This window comes from Periplaneta americana, chromosome 2 (assembly GCF_040183065.1).
Source record: "Periplaneta americana isolate PAMFEO1 chromosome 2, P.americana_PAMFEO1_priV1, whole genome shotgun sequence".
Lineage (NCBI taxonomy): Eukaryota > Metazoa > Arthropoda > Insecta > Blattodea > Blattidae > Periplaneta > Periplaneta americana.
Window position 1 is genome coordinate 178337640 of NC_091118.1, and position 27462 is coordinate 178365101.

The following is a 27462-nucleotide window of genomic DNA, read 5'->3' on the forward strand; positions in this document are numbered from 1 at the left end:
GGAATTAAGGAATTAGGTACCACTTAGTAGTGAGGAAATCAAGCAGATGCCCTATACTTCATACATCAGAACAAAAATGATATTTGCAGCACACATAATATATTTATTGGCTGAAGCATAATTAACACAGAATACATTATATAATTATATAACAAAAATAATATTTTTACAAAATAAAAATACTTGTCTTTCATTCTTTATTCTTAATGAATCAGATTCATTTATAAAATCCTGCTTCATAATCTTTCATGTCAAAAACTGAGCAGTTCTGTATGTATTACCCTAACAAACTGATAAAATACAATACAAAGCAGAACAACTAAAATTGTTGTCGGTAATAAAATATTTTCTTGCGTGGAACATAATGATAGTGCATATGCAAAGTTTCAAAAACAAAGCACGTTACTCATTTTGGTAACTGAACACCCATCTCCTCTAATATTTCGTCATTGAGACTTTAATCCCTGCCATGTCCAGGGGCCAATTTCTAGACCGTCCCAAAAGTATATCCCTATTTAATGTTTATTCATAAAACTTTTGAGACAATCTAAGTCAGGACAAGTACTAAATCGCTCAAACTTTGTTAAAAATAAGGTTTATATAAAAATAACATCATTTAACTCACAGAATATTGTCATGATACTCTGTTTCTTTCGAGTGTTTTGGTAACATATATTTCGAAATGTAACAAATCAAATTTATAAATGAGGGCGTTCAGACGCAGCCACAGCCACAGAATAGTGATGCTGCAGATACTCCGAGTGGTTGACTTTGCATCTGGTGATGGCCACCTAAAAGTGGCACTTCCCATCATAATACATGGAATTGAATTGTAGGTTTCAGACGGGGCCACAGCCACACCACTATTTTAGTGGCGTGTGAGTGGCGCATCTGTGGCACTGCTAATGAACGACTGTTGGGCTACCAATTCCTTACACCGCCACGACAGTATACAGCATATTGTGTCGCAGTGTTTTTTTTTTTTCTAATTTCATTCGTAATTTCCGCTAGAATCTCTTGAAATGATTTCTTAAACATGCGAAAATACGAAAAAAAATAAAAATAAATAAATAAATAATTCTTTTTGTCCTAGTCTTGATGTAAATCATCAAATAAAGTGTGAAATAGTCCTCGATTCTGTCTTTCCAAAACCAATGGATGGACATAGACTCTTCTTCTAATTTTACGTCTATTCTTTCTCTGTATGAGCAAAGTTGCCAAAAGTATATCTCTCTCAGTGGCGGTTTCTCGGGGGAGGGAAGGGAAGAACGTCCTCCTCACATTTTTCTTCTTTTGAAAGTAAATACCAAATGAAATATATGTCTTGAAATTCGAGGAAGATTCGATAATTTTTAAGTTCACAGCTATAAGAAAACCTCGGTTAATCGAGTTTTAAACGACGCACACTCATGTGCTGCTAGAAAACTGTGAGAAAGATGCGAGATTGTTTGTGTGGAGGAAAGTCAATCCTTCCCTCCTTTATTGCAGTTAACACACATTGACAACAGCGCACTAGCGGCCAGAGAAAGAAGCAGAGTTTTAAAACAAGTAAATGAATGGAGAGGGAGGAGATCCTCCTCTGAATCAGCGCATGGGCGGGAAACACAGAAACTGACTGGTCGTGCAGCAAGCTTGCTACCGTTGCCAACTAATGATGCTGCATTCAACCAGACTATAACACATCTAGGAGGAGGCACAATAAAAACAGTTTTAACGCAAAGCTATGAAAGACACCATATAAACTTTTTTTTCTAATTATAAAACAAAATATTTTATTCATTGCACTTTATATAAGCTACTATTCATGGTTTGAAACTTTCGAGGATATCTAAAAGTTGAAGTTAGATTTATATAAAACAAAGAGGAAGTAGTTCTACGTTAGTATCGCAGATCTTTTTGGCCCCTGAAATTCACTTCCATTCATTGTCTACTAGACAGGACAACAGCCAAGTTGTCAGTTTTGTACAAATATATTTGAAATTGAAAGTACTCCAAACTACATTATTTTTAACATAAGAAAATTAATCAGTCACCTGCAGCTTTGAACAATAATGATAGTATGGCTTTACAAGAACTGACATTCTTCAAAACCATGTGATACTGAACTTGTAAAATGTACATGTGGCAACACAGACCACGTGAGTGGGTGAGGTGTTCTCGCTTTCCTAACAGATTATTTCCCATTCCCACTTCCGTAAAACGGTTCTGGTTATATGTTAGTAGCTAGTCTCTTCCAACACGTGTGATGCTGTAGGATGCGCGAAAAATGCTGCGAGTTTGTGAATTTCCTTGTAATTGTCAATTTGTGCAATTATCCAACAATGAATGGAAGTGAAAACATATTTTGGACAATTTAGGAAACTCAGTTTACAAGAACAGATTATTTCTATACAAAAGGGAAGGCCAACCCTAACACTATCTGGTCTTACATGTATGCATGTAGGCTAATTTGTAGCATGTTTCTCTCAAGAATGTGTCATTTTGCGCTGTTAACTTCTTTCCTCCTCTTAAGAAATATGCAGGAGCCGCCATTGATCTCTCTCTCTCTCTCTCTCTCTCTCTCTCTCTCTCTCTCTGTCCGTGTTTACTGGAAGACTGAAAAATTCTCTACAAAAATTTAGTGTATTAAGCAGTGCTTCAAATGCACGTTCGCAGCATCACTAACAAGCCACTGATGGCGCTAAGTGGCTTCGTCTGAAGGACCCTAAGGTTATTGATGACTGAACAACAAACCGGCTAACATAGCCTATTTTAATTGCATATTAATCGCCTTTTATGTAAATACCTCATTCTGTACAAATAAAATTTTATTTTTTCGTAAATCTCATTTTTAAGTTCAGGGATTTAAAAAAGTCCTAACTTTTGAATAACTCTATAATAAAAATGATAGGGCAATATATTTACAAGGAACAATGCAAAAGCCATATAATGGAGAAAATATCACAATGTTCCTGGGCAATCATATCCAGAAACGTACACGCAACATTTATACAAGATTCTGTAGATAATATATTACTTATATTTGTAGCTTTATGCTTCAAAATTAGGAGAAAGTTTAATATTCTGCAAGGAAGTTCACAGTTATGAGGAAGACTGAATTATGTCAAGAAACTAACATACTTAAGAAGACCTCTTATTGAAATAGTAGGCTCGCTCCAAAATTGCTTCCTTTTTCTAAACTTGTAAAAAAAAAAAATCCATGGCGCTACAGCTCTGAAGGGCCCAGTCCGACCAGCCGGCTGCTGGCCTCACGCCCACATGCCGAAGCAGAGGTGGACGATCATCCAACCAGAACGGCGGTATCGTGTGGTTAACACGATGATCCCCCCAGCCGTTATAGTTGGTTTGCTAAACCGGATTTTCGCAACCTATCATAGCTTCCCAAGTGCATCACGATGCTGGGTGGGCACCGGTCCCATACACTGGCCGAAATTTCATGAGAAAATTTCTTCCCCCATGAGGACTCGAACCAGCGTGCATTCCGTAACGTGAGTCCTAGGCAGGAAGCCTTAGATCGCGACACCACGGCGCGAGACTAATCTTGTAAGTATGCCTGTGAAAACGAATTTCTAATTCTACTTACTATATTAGTACGGTATCTAAACAAAGGAAAATACACACTTCTTACAGAACTAAATAGCAATATATAGATTGAACACAATGATTCGCGAGAAATGTATAAAAAAAAACTAGTGCAATAATATACAATCAATGATTCAGGAACAATAAGAAATATCGAAGGAAGATCACAAAAGCGAAGACAGAACCATTCAATTATTCATCCAATCTAAAACTCCGTAACTCCGTAAGACGAGAATATAGGTACTATAAAACTTTATAAAATAATGATTCTTGTGTTTTAATCAGCAATGGAAAACACTGCCCTCCCTCTTCTAAAGCCACCCACAAAATGATTCTTTTGTCAAATTAACTTGCCCTAGTTTAATATAAATGCATCCACATTCAGTTACCAAAAGCTTACAATTAAGTAAAACTAATAAAAACGTCAAATATGATTTAGACAGAGTCGACAAAATAGGGCCAGCCACAATAATTGATCCCTGATATATGTCAAGCACGTGATTACAAAACACAGACATGCCAATCTTCGCGCCTCTCTCTCCCCAAACTCTGCTCTGAAGACAAAATTGTCCCTTGATTTCGTTTATTGTTACCATGTTCTTACACTTCTCTGGTATGCAGTGTGAGATTTTTCTCTTAAAAAAAATTTATACTGCAAGAACTGCCTGTGAAAAATTATTTACCTTTCTTTTTTTAAATGATTCACGGTGATGTAATGGTTATCGTTACTATCCGTTATATAGGACGCTGTCAAATTGGAAACCAAAATTTCAAAACTGTATTCAAGAAAGAAACTTTAATTCGCAGCATGATAAACAAGCCACACTTTATCCAGGATCGATTTTGGCTGACCCTACTCTTAACAAAATATTTCGCCACATTGCATTGGTCATGTTACATCATTTGCATCAGATGATAATTTACAAATTTGTTTCTTATTTTATTTGGTAACAATATGTCATAAAAAAATGTATCAGGATTGTTAAAATGACATCAAAGAGAATGAAATGTTTATGATTTACATTAAGGCACGATTCCAACATTTTCGTGATGAGAAAAAAGTATGTACTCGTAGCCTATGTACAAAACCTCTCATGTCAGTTTTTGAGCAACCTAACCAATTAAAATATAAAAAAATGTATAAATGCATTACCTTGCTGACTACAAGCATAAAAATGAAGTATACAAAGCCATTAATTCCGTATTGTATTGGTTTTACAATTTAATATTTTCTAAGCTGTAGAAATGTGGTTCAAAACCAGTATGTCTCAAACTAGCTACCCTGTTTGTCATTACATATTAGTCGTACCAAAAGTTACAAGCATATTAATAAGAAACATGTCATCTTTTTGTACTTCTACACTAAATAACTGCGTACTACTTCGACTATTTTCATATTTTTAAGTTCACAAAAATATTCTTGAAGCCGAATTCTATCTCACAGACAACAATGCATCATCTGTTCGACCTCTTCATTCCCTCAAAGTTGTGACCTAGCATCTAATAAACTATCAAATAAAACAGATAGTGGTCTGAAAAATACCAGATCCGAACTGTATGGTGGCTGTACCTGAAGTCTCCATCAAAAGGAACCTACATTTTCGATTTAATTTTTTTCGTTAAAATTAGTGTTATTTTCTGATATTTTCGGGGTGGTATTTTATAGAGTTTCACTTACACCACGAAAAATTTAAAAGGTTTTAGGTGCATAAGGCTATCATACAAATTTCAAATACCGATATTTAGCGATGAAGAAGTTGAATGGCTGCAACACAAAGGTGGGGTGTTTCTGTCTACACTCTTCTCAAGACGCATTATGTTGAAATCAACAATTTCAATAAGAAGTTACCTTTCTGTCTCCAAAATTTGCAACATTGTTATTCCAAAAAATAAAGACTATCATACCTAATTTTTGCGTTATGAAGACTCATTTCTTGCAATGAAATATCTTTCTTCTGATTCACGTTGTTTCGTGATTTATAAAATGCAGTATCTTGAATGCTCAACAAATGAATTTTTAAATATTCCTTAAGGAAGTACTGTATTTTATACAAAAGGCCCTGAAGGACCCTTAGAGTGGCGACATATTAAGGCTCCAACCTCACGAGGTAATAAGACAGTCCCGCATACTGGTCGTCTTTATCCAAGGGAATACCCTGGTATCAGTACTCATTTCTATTAAGAGGCCACAGTTCAGACAAAAATAATTATAACAATGGAGAAAATCTATGACTGCACCAGGAATCGAATCCTGGCTTTACTGGCTTATAGCATGAAGCTTTAAACTAGATGCTATCGCACATCCCTCCTTATTAAAATTAATTGAACACAAAAAAAAACTATCAGTAATTACTTTAAGACACTTTCGGGCACTTAAAAAAGTTAGTTTTCTTCTTCATGTCTAAAGTGCAAGTGTCATCTATTCTTCTCTGTTTCACACACATGCACGCTCACAAATATACATCCTCCTCTCTCTTTCTTCCCACCTCTCTCATACACACTCTCACACTTACACATACTCTCTCATACTCACAGCCGTCGTGCAGTGAAGCCACGTGTTGTGGTATTGGAGGTGATTGTTCTGTCTTTCTTGGATGTTCGCCATGTAATTCACAACTTAGATTTCCAAAAGTCTTCATTTTTTTTCACAGAATCTTCACATTACTTCACAGATGTCTAGGAAAGAAAAATCGTTCTCCAACATGACAGCATATGGTCTCAAACTGTAAATCTATAGAATAGGATAATCGAGTAGAACAATTAAGAACTCCTGCCCAACCTCCAAACAGTCCGGATCTGGCACCATTGTCTATTATTTGATTGATTTCATAAAGGTCACTTGAGGACAACAGGAAAGCATTACTGCTTATGGAAATAAAGAATAGAATTAAGCTCTACTGAAAAGACTACTGAAATCTTCTGAAGGGTAGAATAAAAGCGTCATTCGAGATGGTGATTTCGTAAAGGAGTAAACAGAAATAAAATGTTTCTCCTGGAGCCAGTACGTATATTCCTGCCAGCAGAAGCATAGTCAGCAGGGGCTTTGATGGACTACTGTCCATCCAAACCACAGAAGAACCCTGAACTCTTCCAACCAGTTAACTCATTAATATAATTACGCTATTTTAAATTTTTTTCTTAACAAATTACGTCACAGCTTTTCTCACTGATGTGCATAAATTAACGAAGTCTTGTTTTAATTTATTAAATATTCATTACATTTTAGCTTCAAGTAGTAAATACATGTTTCATACTTAGGAGAGAGCCGGATAATATCGGACAGTGCATTTCTTTCATCTACCACCATACGGTAGTACCTGAATGACATGGTTACATTTCTCTATGCGACATCACAGAAACGTAACCATGTCAATCAGGTACTATCATCGTGTGGTAGATGAAAGAAACTCACTATCTGATATTACCCGATGTCTGATACTACCCGACTCTCCCCTAAGTGTGCTAATATTATTTAAAACCTATTAAAAACATTCATCACAGCTAATAATAAATTCCCGTAACAATTACAGACGAAAATTAATAAGAGTTGACTAATTTGAATAAAGTCTATCCATCTGAAAGATCCTGCTCTCTAAATTAAAAATGCTGACACACCACAGCTTGCAGTTGTTTTTCTTTGACCTTAATATTAATATGCTCATCTTTGGTATGGTCATGTAAAGTTTTTATTACTAAATAACAAAAGTCCACGTCTGTGCACAGAAATGTATTTTAATTAAAAGTTACTTAGATTTCTTAGCATGAAAGTTAAAAATAAAAAAATATATATATATTTAAGACGAGTCAATATCACAATTTCTTAATACTTGATATTGATACCTGTTTTAGAGCTTTGATGCTTAACATTCGATACCTAAACTTCAAAAGTGGAAACTAAAAGCAAAACACAACCAAAAATTTAAATAACTTCAAACATCACTGAAATTTCTTACACTTCACCAATTTATTCCATGCCTCACCGGTCATGTTTTATTTAAGAAACATGTTAAGGAATTCCTAGGTTTAAAAGAATAATTTTTCTGGAGAATATCGAACCTTCCCAAATTTAATTAGACACCTGAATTTCATTCACACGTCTTATACCTAATTGAAACAACTCGGTTAGATGGTGACAACACTAAACCTTTAAAAAAATATATTTCCCTAGAAATTCCTCTTATGCACCGCAAAGGAATTTCCCAACACCACGACTGGGGATATTGACATTTTTTATTTACCAGCAGTTAAAATTATTTTACAACCTACTGTTACAAAATATTTTTGAATGATGGAAAAGAAAATTCATTTTTGTAAAACGCGGAATAGTAATGTATACAACACATGACCCTATAAACTTTGATATAGTGGAAGTATAATTCATCATTGCAATGTAAATAAAAAAAAAGTAAGAAAAATAAACTCAAAAACTAATGTGTCGAAAAAATATAGAGTCCTTTTCCCAGAATATTGATAGCTTTCGATACTTCCAAGCATCGAGAACTGAATTCATATATATATATATATATATATTATTGTCCAACCATGCTGTCATATTCGTACTTTTGGGTGGGCATTTATAAAACTATATGATATCGTTCAGGGTACAAGAAATGAAAAGATATCAAGTATCAAATTCGCTACCGACATTGACTAGAAACTACATAGATACTTCTACGGTATTGTTACTATGTCAGGAATACTCACATTACAAAAAGAAGACTAAATCTGGAACACTACAAACTTTATGTTGCAGTCGCTATCAAATACCTTCCCATATGAATAACATAATAAATTGTACTAAATTTGCTAACAACTTCATGTTTTTTTAAACATAGAGAGATCTATGATGATATTACAATGCACTGTTTATTATGAACATTATTATTTTCCTGTTACCCACTAAACCAATTTTAAATTTCAATTCATCGTGATTATTATTATCATCATCATCATCATCATCATCATCATCATCGTGTTAATGTGCACTTTTAATATAGCTGATATGACATGTCGAGGCCTTTTAGGAAAAAGTTAAATGCAAAGTTGATTGATACCTAAGTGAAAAAAATAATAAATAATTATTAAATTTAAGTGTTCACTTATGTCATCTTAATTGAAGTCATGAAAATTGATTCAGCACAACTGAATGAGATCACCTGAGAAACTCCTTCATGTTGTCTCATTTCAACAATGAAAAATGATGATATCATCTTATAGATGCCATTGACTATAGAAGTATATAAAGAAAAAATATTACTTTATAAAACTCTTGCTTACAAGCACAGGAAAGCAAAAAAATAACAGCCCATTCTTATTCTTACGTAATGTTATAAGCTTGACCATGGACGGTACTGCAACATTAATACTAGCTGTTTCATACAGATGGCAGTAGTGGCAGTAGATCTCCCAGAGAATTTATATAATAGTGAGGCAAGTTTGTGCTGTCATTTTTTGCTTCCTCCAATGTCGATGCTCCTGACAGTACAAGCAGTGTTTGAAATCCACAGTTTGTGCCCAATTTTATATCTGAAGACAACCTGAAACACAATCAAAATCAGAAACTTTGTACATCTTGATTACACAACTTTTAACACTATAAGACTTAGGACAGGGCTGGGCACCGGGAGCAAATCCAAACTCTAAACAAGGACGCTTAATATTCATCCATCATGCCAGCTTATGTAAGAAGTGAAATTAAGGGGACACTCAACTTAAAAATTGAGAAAAAGTGTCATAGAAATGAAAAATTAAATTTCTACACTAATTTACGTGACAGAACTAAATCAATAAGCAGAATTCTTCCCCTATTCATTGAGAAGTCACAGTCAAATGCACAAAGCCAAAAAATAAAAAATGATAATTAAAAGTGATACTTCAATTAATGATTGATTGAAATATCACTTTTAATTATCATTTTTTTAAACTTCAATTAATGATTGATTGAAATATCACTTTTAATTATCATTTTTTATTTTTTGGCTTTGTGCATTTGACAGTGACTTCTCAATGAATAGAGGAAGAATTCTGCGTATTGATTTAGTTCTGTCACGTAAATTAGTGTAGAAATTTAATTTTTCATTTCTATGACACTTTTTCTCCAATTTTTAAGTTGAGTGTTCCCTTAAAGAGAAAAAAAATAGTGTTTCTTATTACAAATATAAGTAGATCATTACTTTTTCCCTTAGTAAAAATGAATTTCACGTGCTTGATCCAAATCGAATTGACTTTTAGACAATAAATATGAATAAAATCTCTCTGTCTAGGAGAAATCCCTTTCCATAGATAACCAGACAGTTGGCATTCTCAAAACCATATTTTCAAAATTAGAGATGCTGGAAACATTTATTTTCGCGAATATACTGAAATCAATTTATTGCAATACTACAATACTGTCTGTCCGAGTGGTTATGTCACATCTTGGTTTCCCCCACCTATTTCTGCTGGTTTCTCTGTAAAGGCTGCTGGCTCGGCCATTATGCTCTTTCCTGAAAATATTTTCTGTACAACTGTTTAAAATAATTTAAGAAAAAGTCCCTGTTAAGTAACTGCCACGTGATTTTTCCGTTTCGACGACCATACAGTATAACCACTTGGACAGACAGTAGTTTTATCTTATGGTTTATATAATGACTGTGGAAATGAGAGTAACTTGGTGACCAAAGCTATCGTTTCTTTATAGTCTCTGCAATTTGAAAAGAATGCTGAATAACTGATTGAAACTCAAACTCAAGACTGATGGAGTTTGATAAATTAAATGAAAAGTATTACTGATAATTACTGAAAACTCAAACTGAAGACTGTTGCAATTTGAAAGCATCACTGATAAATTAAATGAAAATATATACATCTTGATTACACAACTTTTAACACTATATCACTTCTCTATTTCTTTCACGTGTTAAAATTAGGTACCTTGTTGTTGACTAGTTTCAACCTGCTGTAGGTTATCTTCAGAACTGGGTGTTCCTGGTTTTCGTGCTTTCTGATTGTGTTTCCTGTGCTTCCCTACACAAACACACCCCCACAGGAAGCACAATCAGAAGGTGCGAAAACCAGGAACACCCAGTTCTGAAGATAACCTACAACAGGTTGAAACTAGTCAACAAGAAGATATTAATTTTAACACGTGAAAGATAGGCAGTTTATATAATTATCTTGAAGAGTTTGCGGAAAAAACGATGAATGTCACAGTTTTCTTAAGGTTGATGTCCTTATCTAATTCAATGGATTACTGCGAAATTTAATGTTGTTCTTATGAAAAATGGTAAAAAGGAGAATTATCACCACGAATACAGTAATTCTTTCCTTTCTTTTCTGTAGAAACAGCAATACATCTTGCAGTTATAGACTCAATTACATCATTATGTAATCCTTAATAGAAATGTGACATTCATCGCTTTTTCCGCAAGCTCTTCATATATATATATATATATATATATATATATATATATATATATATATATATATATATATATATATATATTCCTAAATGAAAATGTAGTAATGATAACGATCATTGAGAACTACTGAGAGTGTGTCATGACGTCACTGTTGATGAGTCAGCGATTTGAAGCGAGTTTCAGCTTTTGTGTCAGAGAAGTTGCCTATTAATCAAGGCGTTCAATCTGAACTTGAGAACGTGTACGGTATAACTTGAACGTCGTAGCAACAGATGGCGGTCTGTACGGTCTGTGTGCTACCATAACCTCTTTCGAACTGTGTTTTGCACGGGCAAGTCGTACATTGGTTGCGTACAGCGACATTCCACAATACAAATCAGATGCTCCATGTCCATGTTAACCGTCGAAGTTACTGTCAACAAATACGTAAGTAATCGTCTTAACCCTCTCCACATATCCCGACAGTAAGAAAAAACTCAACTCAGTACATGTTTCGAAACAGTTCACATTCCTGCCACTACCGGCATTACCATACGTATCGGTAAGTACTCTTCTGAATGAACGCCGTACTTACTAGGCATCTTCTCTTGCACATAAGTAATATACTCTGCGGAAGTGCAGGAAGATTGAATTGTCTAGGCTCATTGGCTAGCCACATGACGACATACAGCAAGCCATGACACACTTTGAACTGAACACCCAGTATATCAAAAGACTGCTGCAGTTTGAAAGTGAAAATGGTAACTTAAATTCTAGATCATATATGTAACAGATAGGTCATCACTATGTTAAAATCGTTTGCACTTTGAAGAGAACAATCGCCAGGATCGCCACCTGTCCACCGTAAACAAACACGAGATGGCAGTACAGTCGCTAATGCAATTCAAATGGAAATTATGACGTGACTCCTTATGTAACAACTAGATGGCAGCATAGTAAACTTGACAAAAGTTGTTAACTTCAAAACCTATATGATCTAGGCTTAAATGTAGGGACAATATTGATAACTGAAAACTAAATTTTAAAACTGCTGCAGTTTGAAAGTGACTCAGACAAATTAAATATAAAATATGTAATATAGATAATAACTGAACTCAAACTCGTCTCTTTACTTACAAGTCTCCTATCATAAGAGTTCTCTCTGGATTAATAGGATGTCTCTTAGAAATGAAATCCTTGATGAGTGTACTTGGTTTACCCGTTATTACAGCCTTACGGCCAGACAACTGCTCCAAATTTGAAACAAAATGACCAGGACCTAGGAATAAAACAAAACAGTTACAAGTCAAACGACTGAGACTACATCTTCATTTATGTGCTTCCAGCCAATATGAAATAGACAGTGAGCTGCAGTAGCAGCACCATTTGTGCCCTCACACAATTTTTTTTCTCTTCTATTTAGAGCAGATTATTATTAGTCAAAGGAAATGCTTATAATACAGAGGAGCTTCTATTATCATCAGCTATAGCGTTTCTACTAACTGCTGTTCGTGATTTACCATAATTAAATACGAATATCGTCGAGTTTGCTGCATCATGTACCAGTCAGTACAAAATTTGAGTCACCTGAATTTTGTTTCTGGGTCTGTACATTTCTCCTGGGTGACTAACATTCGCATGATCTCGAGCATCTTTCTTTTTCATACCTCCACTTTACTCGTTAAATATGTTTTTAGGAGAGTATTGCTGTTAATTTCAATGTCGTCTTTCTTAAACAAATATGGCCTCACAAAAAAAATTTAATTTTACAGCATTTATTGTTTATTCAGCATATCTGTTAGAGTCGACGGCAATTCGGAAGGCGGTTGTCTGCTAGCGTTTGCGTCGAGAGAGACAGATAGAGAGAGCAAGGCAGCGTACAACATTGCCACATCGTACTTCACGAGCACGTGCAATACAAACAGCGCAGGAGAGAATTTAAATTATCAAAAGACAATAATGACCTTAGCCGTTGATTACTGTAAGCATGACACCAAGCAAATCCTCTTTCCTTCACTAACAATATTCTTTGCACGGTTCTCAATTCCACACCACATGCTTCTGCAGTCGTTTCTTGCATGTTGGCAACGTTGCTGCCAGGATCAAGATGGCCGGCAGCGTTCTGCTGTTAACGTTTTTAAAACAATTATACACTTTAAACACTATTTTCTGCGTCTGCTTGTGTATTACTTGTCTTTTTACAGTCTATTCTTTCATTTACTTACCTTACGTACACACAGTAAATGTTAGTTTTACTTATTCAATGTATTGAAACACTCGCACGTGAACAAACGAACTCGGGAAGTGCTTGTTATAGACTAATTCTGATTGGTTCTACTGTACAAGCTTGTGACGTCACATACCAGAAATGCTACGGCGCAAGCAGAAGCTAATCACCTTCCGAAATGCTGTCTAGTCTAGTCTTATACAAATGTAACGAATATAACCATTAAATCAGTATGATAGTGTTAAGGTATAGTATTTCTTATAGGCCTAATACATAATTTTGCTCAATGGCATATCCAGAATTTTGTCGGGGGGGGGGGGGGGGAGTTATTACTAAAATTGTTTACAATTTACATTATCGGTATTTTAAATTTTCTGTATCATCATCCTCAGCTGAGGTTTCACAGGGGATATGAAACTAGTTCTGGAAGGAATGTTCGCGACAACATCGTTACGCTACAGCTGCGAAGAAACATTTGTCAATGTGAAATTTTCATTAACCTCGCAAGAATCACTATGCGACTTCTTGCTAAAAAAAATTGCAAAATTGAGCTTAACAGTCGCTTAGACATAGAACTATACACGACATCGTCCTGGGGTAGCTCAGTTGGTAGAGCATTCGTGCGCTAAGCGAAGGGTCCTGGGATCGATACCCGGCTCTGGAACAATTTTTCCTTCAAATTATTCAAATCTATCAGGTATCTTCAGAAAAAAAATCTAAGAGTTAAATACTTTCAAATCTTACCTATTAAATTTAGATCTTTATGAATAGGCACGACAAGATCTTTGGCTCCAGCAACAAACAGACAATTCGGTCGTTTGAGATGGAATAATGCCTTTGTCATCTTGATGTAGTTGATGTTATTGTCGAAGTCTATGACAACAGCTCCAACATCTCGATCCATTTTCATTATCTCCTCCTGTACGTTACCAATTTGAACCTCGTAGTCAGGCTGTTTGTAAATAGGAACATGAAACAAAGTTACATTTAAGGTAGAGTATCCACCCGCCACTGTAAACAAATATTACACACTTTTATCACTGCCAATGTAGCGCTGTAAACCAATTTCCAATACTTTCATCACAGCCACAAAACATTTTTATTGTACTATATGGAATTATCACTACATTAATACATTGATTATTGCACAATACACACACTTATCAAATTAAATGTTATTATGTAATTATGAGTAGTGGAGAGAGTCGCTCGCCATCACGTTCCACTTCTTCAACTAGGTGACTCCCGGCACGGCACATAGCAGAGAGGACAACATTTACAAACGAAATAATACTAAACTTGAGGAATGTTACTACAGGTGTGTAGTACTGTGACAGAACAGGACAGGCTAGGTTAGGTTAGGTTAGGTTAGGGGTTCCCAACCTTTTTTGACTGACGACACACTTTACTGAACACCCAAGATATCGCGACACACTTATTTGTTTTTATTTAAAATAGTGATATAATAATAACAACCAGTGCTTTTCTTCTGGAGAAAAAGGTGGTGGAACTCTGTATAGAATATTTTATAGTAGATGGGGAGATGTTTACTGTTCACTGCACGGGAATTTTGTCGTTTTCAACCTCCTTTTCGTCCAACTAAGATTTTCGAGGTCTAAGCGGAATTCAAAGAAAAATAATATTAAAAACATAGTTAGTGACACACATTTCGGTTCCATGATGAAAAATGTAACAGAATATCAGAATGCCGTTCCAGAGTGTTCCATTAGAAAAGAGCACTTATAACAATTTCTATGTAGTGTCGGACATCCAGTATTGTAAACAGGTCGATTTTAACACGCAAACTTAAAAAAAAAAAAAAAACAAAGCAACTTGCAACTTGAGTGGCATTAGAAAAAAAAAACAAAGGTATGTGTCAAAAATCTCAACCTGTCTATGCTGTAAACTTATGTCCGATAAAAGATTTTTATTATCGTTTTTGGAAATGCACCTATTTAAATTAATGTGAAGTCTGCGCTTGGTGGGTTGCATAGAGTTTCTCTATACATGGCCTTATGATTGACAGGCCAACACGTAAATCATATTCAAGATGCAGCAATCTGTTACTTTGTTTAGAGTTCACTATTTTCATGAAAGAAAAATGCTGATTCACATAAGTTCTAAATGTCTTTTTAGTTTATTCGGCACCATAGAGTGTGCCAATCGAAAGTTTATGCCACCCTTTGCAGCCAAAAAGCTTTACAACATGTAATGCTGCTTTTAACTGCCAGAAACAATTTACATTCTACTGTTATTAAACAAAAGACAGCACTGTCAATAAAATGACTACATCAGTTTTCCACGCTCGATATTTGGGTCAAAATTCCAGTGAATCTAAGTGAAATTCGTACTGAACAAAAAAAGTATTGGGACAGTTTCCTTAAGTTATTCCTCTTTCCCCTGCCAACATTCCACCTATCCTCCATCGCCTCATTGTCACTGATTCATGAGAAAGTGCCATTCAGCACTGTAACCTATCTTCCAGTACATAATAATTTCATATCTGACCAGCTGAAAATATGACAGAATAAAAAAGAAATATCTTACACCAACATCGTCGCTACATACGATTCCATCTGCTTTTAACATTTCCTTGAATGCTGGAGTAGCAAGTACGTATGCCTTCTTGCTGAAGTTCTGGTCTTTAAGATGTGATGCTGCTACAATTGATGGAATGATAATTTCATCCTGTAACACAGAAAATATTCTGATATGTGGAAGAGCTTTCTAATGTATAAAACACCTTTCTGTTATGTCAGTTGATCTGCAAACAATCAGCATACTTGTCGAATACTGATAGTCATGTACAGTATGTAGAAAGTACAGACTGGACAGTTTAAAAGTCCCGAAGCATTGCTAGGCTGTTCGGTGGCCTGAGTCCCATGCAATCACCAGAATTCCTCTCCATGAAAATATGACGATCTTTCCACCTGATGTCAGTTGTGAGTGAGATATCATTAGAAAGTACAGTAGTGTTTTGCAACAGTAAGATAGATATTCGCTGTGTCATCGTATGTTCATTTTGAAGACGTACATCAAGTACAGAAAGTTGTGTGGCAGAACAAGACAAGCATTTAGACGTAAATTTTCTGCCAAACCCAGCTCCAACAATGAAAGTTATATAAATAAATGAAAGTGCACTAATGTGCATTGATGTGGTGGGTTATCTACTGTTCCTTACTATACTCTGTCAGGGATCGTGTTCTTTTAGTGCAAATCGAGAAGTGGTATCGTTCACATTGTTTCCCGCACAGGTTGCACACACAATTGTCCGCTGGCTCGTGGTATCCTTGTTTAACACACAGCTTGTGGTGGAAACCATATACCGACAGTCTTGTTAGGGCGCTGCGTAATTCCTGGTTTGGTCTTGTCCAGCTGCGATCGACCATGACATCTGTGGAGTAGAAGTCTTCCCAGATTTCGTCTCTCTTTCTCCGTCGGTCGTGTAGAACTTCTGTTTTTTCTGTTGATGGCAGTAGTAGTTGCGAGCGTAGATCCTCAATGAGAAAGGTTTCCCTTGCAAGCTCGTATACTAGGCGCAATGGTGTGTGTATAGATAGGCCTAGAGTTTTCTTTAGGAATCTCGCCTTTGTTGCTTCTATGATTTCTAGGGCCTTTTTGGAGAGGTGTGTCCAGGTTATTGCTATTCCATAAGTCAGGATTGGTAGAATTTTTGCTGTGAATAAGGCCATTGCAGTTTCCAGGGATAAGCTCTGTAGTTGTGTGATGTCATATACTGCTTTTGTCACGGCGAAAGTTATATTAAAGTTAGTGGGTAAGTTTAATAAACAGGTTCTGTGACCGGCCAGAAAAGAAAACGAAGACGTCATGTGCTTACAGAAGAAAAACTTGGTGAATTAGGAGCTGCCTTGAAACATTGTCCTCGAAAATCTCCTTTCTGCACTTGATATATTTCTTCAAGATGAACATACGACAAAGCAGAGAATATCTCATCTCTGCGCAACACTACAGTACTCTCTAATGAAATCTCACTCATGACTGACTGACTGCAGGCGGGAAGAGCACCACAATTTCATGGGGGTAGAGGGGAATGCGAGCAGTTGACATAGGGCTTGGACTGCCGACTGGCTGAGCAATACTTCGTAACTTTTAAACTTCCCACTCTGTAAATGGTCATCATACAAATTGTGTAAAGATTGACTGGTAGAATATTGGAGATCATACACAATATACATAGATGAATAAAATTAGACAGATAAAATTATCAAGTACAACAGAACTATGGGAATAAATAATAATAATAATAATAATAATAATAATAATAATAATAATAATAATAATAATAATAATAACAATGTATTTAAGTCCTCTTTGGTGCAAAAGTTATTAGAATACATCATCATCATCATCATCCTTCACGAATTAGGCCTCTGTAGACCTGTTTCGGCCCCATCTAGCAGTCTTCTTAAAGGTCTTCCTGGTCGACGATGTCCTCTAGGTTTATACTGCATCATAATTTTTGGGATTCTTGAATTTTCCATTCTTCTTACATGAGCTAGCCAATTGAATTTGTATCTGCTGATTTTTTCTTCTACTGACTCTACTTCTAATTGTTCTAAAATTTCTTCATTCCTTTTTCGGTCTAAAAGAGTATATCCTGCTGTCCTCAAAAATTTCATTTCCGTTGCTTTGATTCTGTTCACGTCTTTTTTCTTTAATGACTAAATCTCGCTTCCGTGTAAAAGGGTGGGTAATGCTAATGTATTATATATTTTTATTCTTGTAGATTTTTGTACTAATTTAGCTTTTAATGCATTGTTTATTATTCCTAGAATTTGTGTAAATTTGGTAATTTTCTTGTTCACATCTTTTTCATTTTGATAAGATATTTCACAACCCAGATAATTGAAATTTTGCACTTGTTCGAGGCATTGGTTATTGTGTATTATCTTGTGGATTGTATATATTAAATAAAATGTTAAAAGATTTTGGGATGGAAATTTCAGCACAAAAATCAAAAGTAATTAGAATACGATTTTACAAAACATTAGTAAGACCTGTGTTAAGTTACAGAAGTGAAGCGTGGACAATAAGGAAGAATGAAAAAAGCAGATTAACAGCTGCTTGTGAGATGAAGTTCTTGAGAAGAACAGGAGGGCATACAAAAATGGACCATAAGAGGAATGAGGATATATTATAAGATTTAAAAGTAGGTCTTATAATGCACCACATTCAGGAATATCAGATCAACCAATTACTACATCGAATGTAATCGAATAGAATATTAAAGATCATGTACTACTACCAACCAGCTGGTAAAAAATCACTAGATCGACCAACAAAAAGATGGAAGAATAATTGAAGCTTCGGCTGGAACAACGTTGTAAGTTACAAAATTTTCATTCGGCGTGTTTCCGTGTAATAATATTGTATGTCATGTTACCTTGCTATACTCCTTGGCTTGCAACTGTCCATCAATGCAGTACGTGAAATTTGTCCGCTCAAAAGTTTGCTACCCTCATAAGAACAATGTTGTACGCGTACATATTTCTGGAGCTCCTGTAAATTTTACCAAATGTAACTTACAACGTTGTTACAGCCGAAACTTCAATTATCTATTGAGATCGTAACAGGCCGATGATGATGATGATGATGATGATGATGATGATGATGATGAAAATTAGAATGTCCACTTGGGAAAATGACTTATTCTAATCTACAATAATTATTTACACTAAATACTTTAGTCATATTTTTTAAAATCGTGAATTCTCATACTTACTGTTGCACTTTGCAGTAGGCCTAATACACCTCAATGATGTATCTCCTACACCACTCCTTTCAGCAATTATATGTGTGCATGTGTGCTCTTTTATTTTTTGGTTTGCATATGTGTGTGCTCTCTTTTTTTGTTTGCGTGCGTGTGCTCTTTTATTGGTTTGCTTGCGTGTGTACTACTCTTTGTTTGTTTGTATGCGCGCATGTGTATATGCTCTTTCATGTTTGCTTGTTTTTTTGGTGTGTGCTCTCTCTCTCTCGTGTGTGTGTGTGTGTGGTGGTTTTTCTGTTTGTGTGTGTTTAATGGATGCATACGAGAAAGATACAAAGGCAACCACGGTCTCAATTACGAAAATGTTGGCGATTTTACATGTTACGAAACACATACAACATATGACACATTTCCACACAAGACCATCAGAAACACGTGAACATACAACACATCATAAAGAAAACAGCAGAAACATAACACGGAAGAATTTGTCAACAGGTAGAACATAGTATAGAGAAGAAACTTCCACTGTTTACTTGCTGTAATGTCGATTGACAACACTTACGTTACTAAACACAGATAAGGAAAAGTTAATGTTTTACGGTAACCTATTATCATGCATTGTTATTCAAATGGCTAGAACAGTGGTACACAACCCGCGGCCCACAGGCCTCATGCAGCCCGCCACTATGTTTGCTGCGACCCGATAGTAAAGATTCAGACTTAAAATTTATTTGAACAAACTTGTATTATTAATTACTATAAATTACAATGATCACTAATTAGTAAGACATTTATGTAAATTATTTATTATTGGAGGATGTCTGCAGCCCTCCAAAAGAACATTTTCTAAAACATTGGCCCGCAGTATTCATAAAGTTGAACACACCTGGGCTAGAACATCAGCTTTCCATACCACAGACGCTAGTTCAAATCCCAGTGAGTATAAGTTAAATTTAGCAGATTTTATCGGAATACTTATTTTTCTCATTGTCTTCCTTTTATCACTAGTTCATAATTCACAATCATCCATCTTCCTTTTTTTTGGGGGGGGGGGGAGGAGAGCAAAAGCCTTATAAAGTAGCTACGTGATGAAATAGGTTCGATTTCAAAGAAACTAAGAACAATGATTAAGATAGGATTTGTGAGAAAAGAAAACTACAAAATAACGAAAATGTACTGAGTTGCGTACAGTACTGGTACCATCAGTACCTCAAAGAAAATTAATAATAGAGTTGTGAAGGGTTTCGTACCAGTAGGTAGTGATATGTAGAATTGGGTTAGGTTAGGATTGCGAATGTGATTCGGCAGAGGATTTCGGTTATATTAGATTTTGATGATTTCTTTGGGCTTTGTTGTAATAAGTTTGATTGATTTCGTTGGATTTGGTTTTGGTTATAGGTACTCCTTCTCATATGCTGACATATCATCTTAAATACATCCATGCCTATGTGCATTTCCACGAAAACCAAACATTACCTACTAAATTTAAACTACAGCGCTCAATAATTTCTTGACTAACTACCGACAGTACTGTAATTTCAAATGAAATTTGCATAGCCTACACTGTTCAGCGATTAGAGAGAAAGAAAGCGAAGCAAGAACATATGGATGGGCTAGAGGAAGGGTGGGAAAAAAATTTCGTAGGGTATTCTTAATGTCTGGGAATTTTATTCACAATATCTCCAGACTAAAATTATAAATAAAAGTTTTTAATTTATTAAATAGTAAGGTCCTAATGGTAGCCATCAGAAGAATAATATAGACATGCCAAATAAAAAAATATATATTTATTATTTCATTTTAAATAATAATATTTATACATATACCATGTGTATTTCAAAGTGTAGTACATAAGGAATTACCCTAACATTATCATAAGAAATCCATGTAGTTTAAAAAATTTAAAGTGGAATTTCATGTAGTTGGCCATGTATAATAAATTGTAGAATAGAAGACTATCTACTGATTATTGCCAACTAAAATTCTCTTTGATGACATTAATTTTGAAACAATGGATTATTATACCACAGTCTAGTATATACAGTCACAAAGCTTGAGTTGTTGAGGGTACTAGGAACAATAGACTGTGCCGGTACTATTTCGCACTGTCTGTGATGAGGTGATATAGCGATCCTAGTGGTTAGCAACTATCTATGAATGCATATTCCTAACGTATTGAGCTTCGTGACTGTATATAATCACAGTCTAGTGACTGTGATTATACTACAGAAGAAAAGATTTTATTTATTTAACTGTATGGAACAATTCTTTAAGAAAGATATCTGTATGTAATCACTTGTATAGAAGGCTCTACGATACAGACAAAAAATGAAATACAATATATAACTGAAATTATAATAATAACACCACAGTCTAGTACATACAGTCACGAAGTTTGAGGTGATTTTTTGCATTTCTCGTGATACAATGCTCCAAGCGGTTAGCAAGTACCTAGGAACAATAGACTATGTGATAGTAGCGATCCTAGTGGCTAGCAACTGGTCATTGGATGCTTATTCTCTACATATTGTATGTACTAGAAGATTGTGGTAATACCATGGTAATTATTTTGAATCATCTAACCAAAAACTGATGTTGTAATAGAATCATGTATGATAAGTTGGCAATAATCGGTAGATAATCTTCTTCTCTACAAGGGCTACTAATTTATTACATGTGGCCAGCTGCATGAAATTCCATTTTCACCTTTTTATACAACTATAAATACATTCTACTCCGACACAGATTGGTTACACATTTATACAGATGGCTCCAAATATCAAAATAAGAACCAGCTGGGGTTGGAATATATTCCAAATTATTCAGTTTTTATTTGTCTACAGGGAGTCCTTTTACTCACTTTGATGGAGAAATTTCAGCACTCAATAGTACATTAATACAACTTATTTATCAAATTAATATGTTCAAAAATGCTGTTATATTTAGCGACTCAATTTCTGCAATCCAAGCTATAGCTTCAATCAACATTCCTACAAATTTCAAAATTGCAGAAATTCAATCATCCATACACAAACTGTAGCTCTATGTTGTTGTTTAGTCAACTGTCCGAAGACAGATCTGAACCTCACAAGTGATACTAACAAGGCACCACTTATGAGGCAACTAGGCCAGGAGATAATTAAAGTAAAATTGTTTCCGAGCAGTTATTTTTCGAAATTTATATTATAGTGCATATTTTAAAATTTTATAGAGCATTTTTGCATGCATATTTCAAGCTTTATAAATATCTACATTTAAATTCGGGTTCTAATCATGATACACCTTGTCTCTCCATAAATTTACTATCACACAGTTAATAAACAGAAAATCTACGAACTCTGTTCAATCCAATAAAATTAGAAGTGACATACTGTATATTCACTCACTATTTTCCTGGAAAAGCAGTTATAACTAAGAATAAAACATAAAACACTTCCGATCAGTGGACTATTCTGTACCACCTCTATCAGTTTGGCAGCTTATAAAATTTTATTTATTCCGTACCAGTATACCCAATAGCCATACCCAGTCATATTTGGTTCATAAAATGGTTTAAAGACATCCACTACAGAATCCTATAATTCATGCAAACTCAACAATAATTTTCATAGCAAAAGTGAGAAGGCACTGCATTAAATAGCAGGTGGAAATGGCAGGAATTGTGTACAAAAATTCCACAGAAAAAAATTAAATATCATTTATAAATATGAAGTTCTATTTTATGAATAGAGGAATAATGCAGAGAGCATAACAAGAGGGACCTCCACCACAAAACAAAGTGCGTTATTACCTGTATCACACACAATGCACAGAAATGCAGCAAGCGAGAAGCTGCTGGGTTTGATGTAAAACCAACATTGTGGGTACGGATTACTAAATGGCGTTCATCTACTGCATCACTGAAAAAGTTGGCAAACATTGTTAAAACTAGACGGAAAAAACAATTAGCGAAGAATACACAGGATCAAAAGCAAGAAAGGAATTAATTAAATGTTTGAACATAAGAAACACATAAAATAGAGATAGAAAGGATTGAGAATAAAAAAAAAAACTGCAAATATAACAGAAAGGTTTTGCACTTGAGCAGAATATCATAGTATATGTATTTATTTATAAAAATAAATATGAGAATGATACTTCAAGAGTTGCAAAGAAATATAACTTACTCGTTCTTAGAAGCTTGTCATAATGTGGATAAATGACATCTTGTGGACGCAAACATTAATTTAATTGTTAACCAATTTCGAGGACATAGGGGAGACTGTTGTACCTTTTAGCATAGTGTACCTTTGAACATTTTTTGTTTTTTTTTTTTAATTTTTGCTGCCTAGAGGACTCAAAATGAAGTAGATTGTAGAGAAAGCCGCTAAGTAGCTCTGGTCGTAGTTTCAGTTTGATTTATTGCAAAGAGTGAGTTCCGTGGACAAAAGAAGTTTTTTAGTACCAAAAGTAAACATTTCGTTCATTGATGTATGTTTTCTAACACAAAACTAGATTGCATTTGTTAATATCTTTCAAGTACGGTGTGTTCCCTATCATCTGGTGAGTAATAACATATTTTAATTTCCATGATTTATTTGACTCTCTAGTTTTCGGAGCCATATTTGTTTTAACGTGCACCCTCTTGTACCTTTGAACACAAAACATCTTGTACCATGGAACATGTTCCAAAGTACACGATACTATCGGTTTTTGTTTTTCTTTTATTTTAAGGTCATGTCACGAAGTAAATCTGGAATTAAAGAGGTCCCCAATTGATTCGGATGCCTTGAAGAAAGCTGTTGAAGCAGTTATTGCTTCTCCAGGAAATAAAATCTCAATCAGAGAAGCCTGCTCTGGTTTATGATTGAAAATACATTTTAAATATGATTGTCAGTTTTTACAGCTATATTCCCACCTATATTCCATGTGTTCCAACTTACAAGAGCGTATATTCCAAGGTACATGATCCTGTTGTACCTTTGAACACATTACATATCCCTTCATTTTATTTTTTCCATCCTTAATAGATCTGCAAAACAGGAAAATAAATACGGGAAGTTGTAAAGGAATCTTCAATAATTATTTCAAGCATTTTTTCATTTAAAACATTTCATTTCCCAAAATTAAAAAAAAAAAATAAAATGTGAAAAGTGTTTAAAGGTACAACAGTCTCCCCTATTTATTTTGTATTTAAAAAAAAATAGTTGCTATCTTACAGCAAGTGTATTTAAATACTGAAATCACACATCAAAACTAAATTGTATAAAGTGATACGAAGGATTTGTCTTATTGCGACAGTGTTGTCTTTTGTTAAATAAGCCTATGGCAGAGAACTGCTAACACTACCACTGCTTATTGCAGGGTGAATCTAGAGAAACTGACTAATAGACGTAAAAATGTTCTTTAGTTCTGTGTATAAGAACACCGATGTACAAAATGTCAGTGAAAAATTGTTCCTTTATATATCAAATAGGTAACTTACAATATTATTGGAGTGGTTTTAATTCTTAATTTCAGCGAAATTCAAACTTAAAAAAAAATTTGTATTAATAATAATAATAATAATAATTATTATTATTATTATTATTATTATTATTATTGTTTTTTTCTTATTACTGTATTATTGTTGTTATTATTATTATTATTATTATTATTATTATTATTATTATTATTACTATTATTAGGCCTACTATTATTATCTTATTATGATTTTATTTTAATTTTATTAATAATAATAATAATAATAATAATAATAATAATAATATAATATATATTCTTGTTTTGTTTTTTTTACATACCAGTAGGTCTATACGAATAAGTACAAACTATGATTTATAAGTTTCTTTATGGTATACTACAAAACCTTTTAGTTGTAGCCTATCTCGTTTTTAAAAGTCTGGAGAACTTCCATAGTGATACATCATAGTGATACATAATATGTATCACATAATATTATTATGTGCTAACATATTGTCAATCCGTTTCTCTATAGGCTACTTGCAATATCCTGGTGAATAAACTTCCCATGTTCGTCTCTGAAAACATCAGTATTTCACGGAAAAGAGTTTAAATTTGAATACGGTATAGGAAGTGTCTTACATAAGGTGTCATGATACGCTTCATTGACACATATACAAGGAAAAATCTTTCCACAATTTCCAGATAGTTTCTGATTTATAATATTTCTGGAAATTGCTGCAGACATTTTTACTAGTTACAGATTACTTAGCTCCATTTAATTCAGAGCAGATGATGTGTGTTGCAATTTCTTTTATTTCTGTCATGACAAAATTCTTTTCTTTATGTTTGCTTTACTGAAACGTGTAGCCTTTACTTCAGATACAGAAATTCAGGACTCTGGATACATTTTACAAAATGTTTACTTGGCTCAAGATTTATTCGAAGAGGAATTAATAATACGTCAGTAATATTAATTATTAGCCTAATTTATTAACTAGGTACATTTATTTTCTTCCCGAGGCTAGTTTCTGGCGTTTTTTCCAATGCTTTGTATTGCTTGTCCTTCACCCGGGAAGTAAATGCTTGCAGGTTTGATTTATGGAACAGGCACTCCGTTACTCTGTAATAATGGTATTTCATTGTTTAAATGTTACACAGTTGAGCGACTCAACGATTAAATGGTTAAACCACTCACATTTGATAGAATGTGAAATGGAAATTGTTGTTATGTAAGCTTTTTAGAAACTTTGTTTAAAATTTAGGGTGATACAAAAAATCTATTTTTTCGGAAAACGTATTATGTGTCTTTCTAGTTAAAATTTTTTGATATGGTATCACTATTATCATGATGCATCACAAATTAACAAATGTCGGGGAACATTCAATGCAGCATTCTACATAATACAGTTATATCAATGCCTTCTTGATCTAGTTCACAACAGATGGCAGGATGAAGTAAGGATTACCTTGAGGATTACCAACAAATTATGACAACACAAAGCAATATACCTTATTTTGTAATACATGGTTGAAAAATTGTGAATTATAGTAACTTACCCTAGTCAAATTAAGTCCAGCAGCCTCGCATTTCATCACATATTGATCCACTGTATTAACACAGTTGTTTGAAACCAGGAAAACTTTTTTGCCTAATTCCTTGAATCTATTTATCACATTAATAGAGTCTTTCATTGAAGTCTGCCAGTACCAAAGTACACCTGAAATAAGACGTTTTATTAAAACACAAAAATTTAAAAGATCATACAGAAAAAGGAAAGAAAGTTTGTTATTCTGCCCTGGCGAGAAATACGTTAAATTTAGAACTTCTTTACATAATTAATTTTAAATTAAAAACATTCATATAATTTTACAGAACTTTTACTTTAATCTAATTAAAATTTCAGGATCAACTCTCTTAGACAACAGGATAACAAAATTTTAGTTTTTCTAGTTATGACTGTGGATAAATATATATAGGGTATATTGTTAAAAAAAAAAAAAGAAAGGCATTTAATATTTTGAGAGGTAGTACCTAAAATTAATATTTTTCGAGATATGAGTAGGCTACTTGTCCATCACCATAGGAGATGCTTAATGTGATTCCCACTAAGAAAAACATTCAATATTCTGAGAGATGGTAATATTCGTTATTGTTTAAGCTAATCTATGCATGACTGAAAACAAAAAAAAAAAAAACTTTTTTCTTCAGTTATTTTCTATAAATTTGAGTTCGGTGGAATTTCCCCCTCCCCTCCGGGCCATCTCCAAAATTTGACTGAAATTTTGCAGTTAGCCCATATTCATCAATTTCGTAATATATAATATATTTCTATAAAAATTAATCTATGTAGCGCATAAGCCCAGATACTGTTTTCACGATGTTTTCAATGACAGATTCAATGACATAAATTATCCTCTCAGATTATCACCATTCCGGTGTCAATGCAGGAGTGGGAGGAATGGTTTATTAAATCTGGTCTTCATTAAAGGTAAATTTTCTTATTTCTATCATTACACTGTAGTTGAGTGGATTAAATAAATAAATAAATAGATACATACATAAATAAATAAATAACAGAGCATCTATAGTGTACACTTTTGAGGGAGAAGATGATACCGGTAACTCCTTTGCTGTTATATAACACATTTACCAGTAGTGCATTAGCTTGCACTATTGTTGATTACGTAACTTCATGACTATAAACCAAAAGTAACAATGCTAAAATAACACTTACCATCACCGTCTGTTAATACAGTATCAAATGAAGACAGAAAATTAACCATTTCTTCTTTGTTTAAACTTGACAGAGACCTGAGATATTGCGACATTTTGTACATAACGTGTTAAAGTAATACCTAATCTAAATGCGGAAATACGATATAATTAAAAATTCAAGTTCAGACTTCTGCTTAATTGACTTGTATATCCAAAACTCACTCCAGATCGAAGTTCTAAAAATAGGAGCTTAAAATCAATGATTCCAGAGTGCTAATACTACACTTTCGTAACATGTCATCCGTAACACCTGCTTTATAACGCTTAACTGTGTTAATAAATGCTTCGTCAACGCTTCATAGATTGCGACTCAAGGTCGTGT

The 27462-nt window shown here is 34.2% G+C and overlaps 1 protein-coding gene across 3 annotated transcripts; it reads right to left on the minus strand.

The window, feature by feature from the left end:
- Nucleotides 1-80: 80 nt before the first annotated feature.
- Nucleotides 81-27445, minus strand: LOC138694864 (glycerol-3-phosphate phosphatase-like). Of its 3 annotated transcripts, XR_011331024.1 has the most exons (7): nt 27100-27439; nt 25922-26082; nt 15736-15876; nt 13933-14140; nt 12099-12240; nt 8904-9119; nt 81-1683 (listed from the first exon to the last, which is right to left on the minus strand). XR_011331024.1 is itself a non-coding variant. In XM_069818996.1 (6 exons), exons 1-6 carry the CDS (start codon nt 27200-27202, stop codon nt 8957-8959), a joined length of 918 nt encoding a protein of 305 aa, XP_069675097.1. In that variant the 5' UTR covers nt 27203-27438; the 3' UTR covers nt 81-8956. The 3 variants fall into 3 exon arrangements, 2 of the variants coding, with proteins under 2 accessions (XP_069675097.1, XP_069675098.1); XM_069818996.1 differs by having other exon boundaries at nt 81-9119; nt 27100-27438; XM_069818997.1 differs by lacking the exon at nt 15736-15876 and having other exon boundaries at nt 81-9119; nt 27100-27445.
- Nucleotides 27446-27462: the final 17 nt, after the last annotated feature.